The 10332-nt window shown below is 38.1% G+C and overlaps 1 protein-coding gene across 2 annotated transcripts in view; it reads right to left on the reverse strand.

Moving 5' to 3' along the window:
• SLC35B4 (solute carrier family 35 member B4) overlaps positions 1 to 10130 on the reverse strand; it is a 31107-nt gene extending 20977 nt beyond the window's left edge. Inside the window, exon 1 of one of the 2 annotated variants that reach the window (XM_003771625.4) lies at positions 9786 to 10130. In XM_003771625.4, the coding sequence (XP_003771673.1) occupies positions 9786 to 9862 (77 nt within the window). In that variant the 5' untranslated portion in view covers positions 9863 to 10130. Of the gene's footprint in view, positions 1 to 9094; positions 9430 to 9785 lie in introns of those variants that run through there. The other variant, XM_031939088.1, reaches the window with a different exon arrangement.
• Positions 10131 to 10332: the final 202 nt, after the last annotated feature.

A 10332-nucleotide genomic window follows, 5' to 3' on the forward strand; every position in this document is an offset into this window, starting at 1 on the left:
GTTAAGGACTTACCTACTTTTCTATGATAAATTTCTTAAATATGTCCATTAGGGAACTAGATAAGTTGTGATTCTAAACAAGCTTAAATTACTGCTACAGTTGTCAGGATACAATTTATCAGGTAGCAATCCACTTCAAGTTCTTCCATGTAAGAACTTCATTAGAATTATTTAAAAAACATATTTTGGTAAGGACATTTACCTGAGGATTAGCTTCTTTTTAAACTTTTAATCCCCATGGTCCAGAATCCCACCTCAAGGCAAAATGTGGAGAGTTCTTACAGAGTACTCTTTTTTTATGTTATGTGTATACTCCCACCCAGAATTCCTTGGAGAACATCAGATTTTGCTCATTTTACTCCCATAAAGGTTTCCCTTGGAAACATCAGAATAGCAGATAAAAACTCCTACAAAAGCACTCAGAATAACTGTGTGTGTGTGTGTGTGTGTGCGCGCACGTGTGTGTGTGCACGTAGGTTAGGTGGTTTTTCTTTGACCTTTCGGAATATATAAAACTTATTGTGTATCCCACAAATATTTAAGACAACTCTACTTTTTTCCATTGAATCCCACCTTCTCATAGTATTAGCATTACCCTACGGTTAACAAGGTTAACCTAAAAGGCTCCCTAAAAGGGAAATGTATTTGGGCTTATCTGTGTGCCAATCTTTCATTCTCTAGCTGGCCTTTATTCCATACTTGGGCTCCTGTGGAAGGGAATTTGACTCTTGGGGTAGGAAGGGACAACTCCTTTACATTAAGTCCAGACAATCCAAATAACACATCACCAAAGTGAAGTAGAAGTTTCAAATTGTTCTTCCAAATGGTAGATTTTCCTTGACTATACATACTGCTTAGTCCTAGAACTAAAAAATTTGTCCTGAGAACTTGAGTACTCTCTAGAACTCTCCTCTCTTACAAAAATTAGCTCTTAGGTCCATGAATTTTGGCCATGCTTCTCTCCTGGGCCTACACAATTTCCTCTCCACAAATCTCATTCCAACCCTGCTATTGTCTATCCATGCCTTTCACCTTTAAGGCTAAGAAGCTCTTTGGGAAGCACTACCTGAACAATCAGATTCAAGAACTCAAATTCACTCCCTGTCTCATTCTCAGCTCTGGTCTTTCTCTATACTGTACAATTCTGACCTATGTAACTGTTTTGTTTTTTTTTTTTTCTTTTTAAGCCATTCTAGGGGTTTGGCTCATATTAACAACAGACAATATTTAATTATTCCCAAATAACATGATTCAATTGTTCCCAGTGGTGCTTCCTATACATGAATCCTCTTATTGATGCTCATGTTCATCAAAAAGGCATAATCAAAATTCTAAAATTTTATGTGTTTATGGGGATATGCAAATCTCCCTTAGGTAGACATCTTCAAAATCAAAATAATAAGTCTCAATCTTTTAACTTTGTTAAGTTGGTCCGATCGATAGACACCCACCCTGAAGTCAGGATGACCTGAATTCAAATTGGGTTTCAGACACTTAACAGGTTCTAGCTGTGTGACCCTAGGCAAGTCACTTAACCCCAACTGCCTCAGGGGAAAGAAATTGGTCTGATCCCACCTTTTGCATTATTCTCATATTCACTCTTTTCATTATGTCTATGAACATAACATTTCTCAAGTCCTCTTGCCCAACCCACTCATCATTATAAAATGCAAAGAGTCAAGTGAAACTGCAACTCATGCAAAGAACACAGCCCATAAATGCAGGCAACTGATGGGTACAGCAACTATGATAAGGAGCTCAAGCAACGAACAGGAAGAGCCTGTTCTTTCATTATCACCACAAAAGAAATGGAAGAACAGACTACTGTCTCCAATAAGAAGCCTGTCCCAGCCAAACTGAAAGGCACATTGAAAAACCTTATCACCCCAGAAACCACTAGTTCACTGCCCAGATTTTGCTAGCTATCCTAGAAATCATTCTACAGATACACTAGGATATAATATAGGCAGTGAGAGGAAATGATCAGTTTTATAAACTGATAATTTATAACTGATAAGTAAAATTATATATTGAAGGAAATGAATATTGTAAAATATAATAAAAATAAGAAATTGTATAATTCATATGCTCAAGTTAAAAGGTAGTTGGGCCATGAAGGAAATTTTTCAAAGGATTTTAGACAAGTTGTTTTATATTTTAAGGGACACACACAAACCACCAGGTAAGAGAGAGGGGAATAAGGAATTTTAGTCATAATCAATGATTCTATGAACATTTCAAAAGAGAAATGTGATTATTCGAGAATCTGAGAGTTGAGTTATGATGCTTAAATTGTGGATAAAGATAAATCAAGGATGATTCTAGCTTAATAAAAGAATATTTTATTTTATAAAGTAATACTTCTAAGATTATTTTATATATCAAGTTTCCTGAGCACATATATGATTCAGTTTACAGAAGTTCTCTTTATGAGCTTTATAGAGATCATTATGGTCCAGGTGGGGGATTGAAATAGATGATTTCTAAAACAAATCCTAACACCTTACCTTAAAATAAAACATTTGCGCTTGGCAATGTTAATTTCTTTTATAATATTTTTAAAAAATAATTTTCTTTTGCTTTTATATAAATTACATTTCTTACTATGATTCCTACTCTATCCTCTCCCAGAAAACAATATTTTACAATTAAAAAAAATGCCCCAAGCCAAGCAATATATCAAAAAATTTCTGATATTATGTAGCATTTCACACCCATGGTTCCTTATCTCTGCCAAAAGAGTGCTGAAATGTCTTCTTACATCTCTTCTTTGGAGCCAAATTTGGACATTAAAATTTCACAGCATTGCTTCTTCTGTCATTGGTCTTTCCTTTAATACTATTGTAGTCACTGTTTTCCTGATTCTATTTACTTCATTTTTCATCAGCTCATGTAAATCTAAGGTGCTTCTCAGTAGTCATTATATCTTAATAGCACTGCAATATTACATTAAATAAAATGTATCTAACTATTATTCAATCAACAGGCCTCTATTTTGTTTCCAGTTCTTTTCTAGTACAAAAAAGGGCTGCTATACTCTGGTGAATAAAGGGTCTTTCTTTTTGTTACTGACCTCTTGGGGGGAAGGAGGGGGTCAGTATTTTTGTTCCATAAAACTTTTGAATTCCAAAGGGCACAAGGTGATTTACTGATATTTAAACCTTTAAAATGGTAACCCACCTCCTTTTCCTTATAGGACAATATTTTCCTGGATTTTGTTCCTCAGTAAGAATTACTAACAAAAATAATTTTTAAAATTCCCAAACAAATCTATATCAATTAGTTTTGTTAGAAAGGCATCCAAATAGGGTGAAAAACTAGAAGTTTAAGTACTTGGACAAAATGAGTTAAGAACTCAAATTGTTATAGTTTTAAGATAAGGATTTCAGAAAGCAAGTTATGGTTCTCATATTTCTTATTTTAAATTGAGAAAAAAGTCTTTATCTGATTCACCCTCAATGTCTCTGGTTCTAAGCTACCCAGAAGAGTAAATTTAAATCCCTTAATAGTATCATATCCAATTCTTGGTTCACAGTGAAAGAGAAACATAATCTAGTTGCTGGCAGAGGTATCAAAAATTTTAGGTCTGGAAGGTACTTTACCAAGAGTTAACTTTTCTGCTCTGACAATCTGGAAAAAGCTATGGATCTCCTTTCAGAATACTGTTTTTAAATGTTTTTTAAATATACAGAATTACAAAGGAAACAAATCATAATGAAATAAAGATGGAATTTCCCCCCTCCTTTTTTGGGTTCACACACTCTCTAAACATGCCCATGTTTCCCCATCCTGAAAATTCTCCTGAATTCCCATCTCCCTAAAATTTATCCATTGACTCTTTTGAGATCTATTGACCTAATAATGTTAAGTATACCTAATCTAGAGCACCAGACCTTGCTTGAAGTTCTGAGGACCTGAATTCAAATCCAGCCTCAGACACCTGACACTAGGTGTGTGATCCTGGGTAAATTGCTTAATCCCACTTGCTTTGAAAAACAAAAGCAAAATCAACAACAACAACAAACAAAAAAAACACCTGATCTAAGTCTCCTTTTTTGCTCATTAATCTCAACTGTAAAACCTGCTCCAGTAGAATGGTAACTGGTATGAACTCAGCTAACTTTCTGGTATCTATACCCAATATGTTCTTCAAAGTGCACTTCAAAGTGTCACCTCTGTGATTCTCCCTGCCCCAAGCCAGAAATGATGTCTCTTTTCTAGGGCTTTCTGCATTTATCTGTACTGTGCAACTATCATATAATCAATGAGGTCTTGTTTTCTGATTGTTTAATATGTGTATGACTTGTCTCCTAAATAGATTGTGAATGCTTTGTGTGGATTGTTTTATACCTTTTAATGCAAGACACATGTTAAATAACTTATTTTATTACTTGCCCCAAGTCTTTCAACATTAGTATATCAAGTATTAGATCCATTGGTGGGTGGGTTCTCAATTAAATGGTGAATAATATGAACCAAAGTTCCCTTTAATATAAAGTAAAAGCTTTTACTCATGTTGTTTTATTATAAAGGAAGTACACTAAAGAAATAGATAAAAGGGGGAAAAAGGGAAAAAAAGAAAAGGAAAAGATGATGAAGAATTTTAGTTAATGATTCTATGAATACTTCTTTTTAAAATTTTTGTAGAAATGCTTCGTTTACTACAAGATATTGAGAATTTGGTTCCTGGGGCAAAGCCCCAATAATTTAAGTAATTTAAGACTAGTTTTCAGCAACACAACTAAACCGAGCCCCTGTACTACATACAATGCTGTACTAGACATCATGGAACTATAAAAGGAGTATATGGCTAAATGTTTAACCTCTAAGAATTTATAATTTAGTCTGGAAGAATAAATCTGTTGATAAAAATTCTCAGAACTATCCACCCGTTTTTCCTGAAGATGCCACAACTATGTTTGTCAAAGTGCATATGTATTAGTTTTTGGTTGGTTTAATTCTTTCTTGGGGATGTGAAAGAGTTTGATTCAACTTGTGATTTCATGGTATATAGTACTATTTATGAGAAAATTCCCCCTAAGGATGCAAGTTGTTTTTGCTTTTCTATTTAAAGAAGCTTGGTGTCCCCTCCCCCTCTGTGATTTACACTGGGGTCAGAGGCATAGAGGTTTGGGGGGCTCTGAAGGAGGTTCTACTCACATCATGCTGCTTCTCAAAACTTAAGAGGAGTAGAGGCAGCTAGATGGTGAAGTAGATGAAGCACAGCCCTGGATTCAAGAGGATCCGAGTTCAAATCCAGCCTCAGACACTTAATACTTACTAGCTGTGTAACTCCAACTGCCTTGCAAAAAAAACAAAAACAAAACAAACAAACAAACAAAAAAACCCACAAAAAACCTTAGAGGATAACATGAGAAAAAACAAAAACCTCTTTGCACAAGCCTTTAAAGGAAAAAAGCCTTTTATTTATGAGTCATTTTTTTTTAAATGACTTAAATAATGAAATAATAAACCAAACAGTTCAGAAGTAGCAGTGTGGTGCAATTATGAAACCCTTGTGTGGATGGAAGAACATAAGATAAGGTATGGCTAGTCATGACATCTGGCCATCTAAGATCATCATAGATGTTAAGTCTTCTATGGGAAGCCAGACATTTATAAGTTTGAGAAGACGGAATGAGAGTTAAAAAATGAAAGGAAATTTGTTATAAAATGGAGTTTCTGAAGGCCCAAATGAAAAACTACATGGGATTCAGGAAGAGGGTTACTGAGATGGATAGGGGGATGGTGTTATGTAAATAGGGATTTTCACTTGCACAGACTACAACTATTAATCGAAGGAATGTGGTGGCAGTTGCTAGTCAAGGTAAGTACCAATTAACTGGAGTTCCCATTCTCAAAGTTCTAGAGGAAAATATGATGTCACTGGGCTTGGCAGCATAAGATGCTGACATGTGTATCACATGCATTATATTTATTGCTAGTTAATACTGAATTAGAACCCTAATCTATATCATGTCACTTTTGTTGACCTTAAGACCCTGGGTTAAGATATACACACTAAAGCTCTGGTATATCTCAGCAAGCTAGAAACTCTTCATGTAAAGACCTAATAATTGTATGCTTATTGTGAGATTTAGCCCAGCTAAATCTGAAGAGGTCTATTAACAAGTTAGCAGGTGACAAATTTGTTAAGCTTCTGCAACTCATGAAAAGCATCAATTAAATTGCAAAGTATTAAAGGACTGACAATTATATTCTCTGAGATTTTATATCTTTAAACAAATCTCTGCTATTTCAGTTTCTCAACTCAAGAATAAAAGAAGCCATTGAAATCAAAGTTCTTTAGATATTCTTAAATAGCATTGGAACTTCAAGGGTCTTGAGAGATCAATATCCTTACTTCACAAATGAGAAATATCCCCAAAGGGTCAAATGACTTATCCTAGCTGGAATGACATGCATTTAGTCCAATGTTCTTAACACAACAAATGGTTCCCGCTTATAAAATCTTAACATTAAAAAAAAAGAGAGATAAAAATTTAAGTGTGCCAATTCACTTTAGAAAAGTTATCAGTATAAGGGGACAAAAATGTTATAGCGTATAGGAAGCCTTTCTGGGAAAATGGTTAATCTCTCAAGACAATTTTCCAAAACCTTAAAATTGCAAGTCAGATGCAATGGGCACAGACACCAAATTCCAACAACCAACCTAAAACACAACCAGAACCATATTAAAATGTAAATATTTAACAAAATAATTAATTCTTGTCCTTCAATTTTGAAAAGGACCAAAATGACATTATGTTGGAGTCAAGGAACAGGATGTGTGGCTAATCAGACCAATACAAGCACAGAAGACCTTAACAGGTAGTGATATATGTTTTCATATGTACAAATGTACATATGGATATAATAATCTATATATACATTTGGAGTGGAGATATCTCTAAATTTGCACATATTCTTTTGAGCTATTGCTTTATTAATAGAGAACAGCCCTTTCTTTGAAGGCTAGCCATGTTGAGCATCCATTGCAAACAAAATAAATAGGAATACAATAAAACATAGATAATGCTAATCTTTGGTTTTCTAAATCAGGGATCCTAATGTAGCATTCAGTGACCTCATTTCTATTCTGTCCTACAAATGAAATTGGAGATCTGGACAAAATGAAAAGGAGCTGTCTTCATACATGTAAATTCATGTGACTTGTTAAATTTATATGCAACCTTTCAAGAACTTATCAAATGCACCCACATAGTCTTAAACACTATACAATCCCAGGTAGGATTTAATTCTAATTGATAACATACTCAGGACTGATTCTCTGCATACCTGCATATTCTCCCTCCTATGGCTGAGCCTCTAGTGAAGTTTTTGCCAATTCATATTGTATGGAATAGAAAGAGATAAGGTGAAGAACTTACAGAAATGTATGAATTCTTTTTCTGTATTTTATTTTCATTATTTCCGTGTTTTCCCTATGACCTGTACAATAAGTGCAGGCTCATCTTCAGCTATAAACATATTTACTTAATCTGAGCTGATGACATTTATCAGTATTTGACATTTATCAATATTTAAGCCTGAAGGCCTGATTTTTTGTTTCCTAGAAATCAGGAGATTTTGGGGAAACAGAAACCTTCCATTCCAATCTCTCTGAATAGCAACAATCAATTAGATGCCTCCCTCTCCCCTTCTCAATGCTCTCTTACTTGTGATATAATCTCTTGTATAAAAGCTATGTATCTTTACTACTTCTTTAGCCCTTCTCTTTTTAATCTCTCAATGGGCAGGCTCATCGTCCGGAGGTTTTTAATAAACAACTTTTCTGCTTTCTACTGAGTGATCTACTGAGTAATCACAATATTTTGCTCTCCCTTTCAAGTATATTTTTCTAGGATTCTTATCCATCCCTGTCTAAACTATTAATAATTAATGATACAATACTAATATTTTGTTCATAACTAGCTTGGAAGGAATTAAAACAAAGCAAAAACTCCTCTGAATTTACTTAGGGTAGACCACCTATTCGATTACAAGCCTATCAAAGCAATAGACCAGCCAAAGAAATTTCTAGGACTAACAAGGAAAAGTAAAGTTTTTGAATAATAGATGGTCAAGAGGTGGCTGTACAGGACTGCAGACTGAGAAACAAGCAACTCATCATTCTGAAAATCCATCCACAGGCTTCACTGCCAAAAGAATCCGCCATATATACATATATACAACCAAAGAGAGTCTATTTCTAGTTTTGACAATTCCTAAAGTCCAAATACCAGGGACCAAAGATTGGAAGTGAAATCAAAGATAAAGGGCAATACCTGTGGCTACTTTGAAATAGGAGCTTTTTTAGGTTGAGGAAATTCCCTAACAGAAACTCAACACCTCTACAACTTAAAGTCTTATTAAGAGAGTTCCTTAGAGCCCTGAAAAGTTAAGTGATTTACACAATGTTCCAGAGTCAGAGCAAGACTGGAATCCGGGTCTTTCTGGCTACCAAGCAGACACTTATCTACTCCCCATGTTCTTTTCCCAGTCAAAGAAACTATTCAAATCCCTGCTCTAACATCCCCACCTTTCTTTCCCTCTTCTCCCCCATTCTTACAGTGACTCATCCCTACCCATACTCTGGTCTACATGCTATTCCTCCAACAGGAGATTGCAATCTCCCACCTCCATGACTTTGCACTGGCTGTTCCTCACAACTGGAATATATTCCCTCATCTCCATTTTTGGGTTTCTAAGTTCCTTTAAGATTCAGCTCAAGTCAACCTGCTATCTGGGGGAAGTGGGAAAAGTCGGAAAAAAAGGTTTCGCAATTGTCAATGCTGAAAAATTACTTATGCATATATCTTGTAAATAAAAAGCTATTAAAAAAAAAAAAAAGATTCAGCTCAAATTATGCCTTCTGAAATTGACCTTTCCCGACCCCTTCCTTCCCTCTAACACTACTTTCTATTTGCTCTGTATATACAATGTATGTACTTTGTTATTTGCAGACTGCCTCTCCCACTAAAATATACACTCTTTAACGAGGTTCCCGTTTTTGCCTTTTTGGCGTGTGTGACACTTTGTAAATGCTTATGGACTGACTATATGTCAAGTCTCTGGGTCTGAGTTTTCACACCTGATAAATGAAGGCGAGCGGCCTTTCTGAGGTCCCTTCCCACTCTAAAAAGGCGGGTCTCTGGTTTTGGGGGTTTCTCCCCATTTGGGAAACGAAGCTGGCCAAGCGAGGCAATGTAATGGATGGTGAGCCACTCTTGGGGATGGCCCCGCGGGACCCCGACCGAAGTTTCCTGCGCTGTGATTATGGCAGCACCCACTTCCCCAGGTGGTCGCCAGCACCAAGAGAGGAGCCAAAGCTAGAGGGCTTTTCAAGCCTCAAAGCCATCTATAAATGCCCAGGGTGGTGGTAATGGGGATGATGATGATAGCCTCAAGAGGGTGCCTACCATTAACCTCCTTTACTCTCAATGGCTGATACCCACAGTGCTTCCTCTGCCCCCCTCCTTCCCATCCCTACCCCCCACCCCCGCTTCGCCCATCTCTTTTTCCCTTCCCCTCCCCCCAACTTCATCTGCCTCCCGGGACACCCCTTCCCTCCTTTTGCTTTCCGGGCTCCCCGCCTGCCCCCTCTTCCCCTCTGCGGACCCCCCTACGTCTGTCCCCTCCCCGGATCCCCTTCTACCCCCGTGGCCCTTCTCCCCGTCCCCTGCCCCCTCCGGCCCCCCGAATGTAACGGCCGGCCAGGGGCGCGCGCGCCTGTTCCCCGAGCGCCCAGGCCGCGCCCATCTACCTCGCCCGAGGTCTCTCACCTGGCCAGCAGCTCCAGGAAGATCACGTTACTGCAACAGCCGGCGAACACCAGGCCAACGGCGCAGGCCGCGTGCATGGTGACTCTGGTGGGGACGGCCGGGGCGGGATGCCTAAGCCGCTGTCCCTGGGCACCGGGCTGCCGGGTCCGCCTCCACCAAGAACATCCCCTCCCAGGGCTCCTGAGGCAGCTCCGGCTTCTAGCTCCTCGCGAGGAGCTGTAGTTCCGAGGCTACCCCGTCCCCATTCAAAAAAGGGGGCTCGCTGAGAGGGGCGGGACTACAACTCCCAGAATGCTGAACGTGATACCACGTGGAACTAGCCCTCTGGAGAAGACGCCGGGGCCGTGAGCCTCTTCGAGAACTGCGCTTGCTGGGATTTGAAGTCCCACTACTGTCACTCTGGGCGGAAGACCTTGTTGGATTCAGCTGTTGATTGCTAAGAGAAATCTGCCGCAAAACTGTCCATTTGAAGGAGCTATAGTAGCAACAAACAGCCCAAGCCAATAAGCATTTTATTAAGCACCTAAGTATGCCAGGTAGTATCCCT

The sequence above is a fragment of the Sarcophilus harrisii genome, chromosome 5, assembly GCF_902635505.1.
Source record: "Sarcophilus harrisii chromosome 5, mSarHar1.11, whole genome shotgun sequence".
NCBI lineage: Eukaryota > Metazoa > Chordata > Mammalia > Dasyuromorphia > Dasyuridae > Sarcophilus > Sarcophilus harrisii.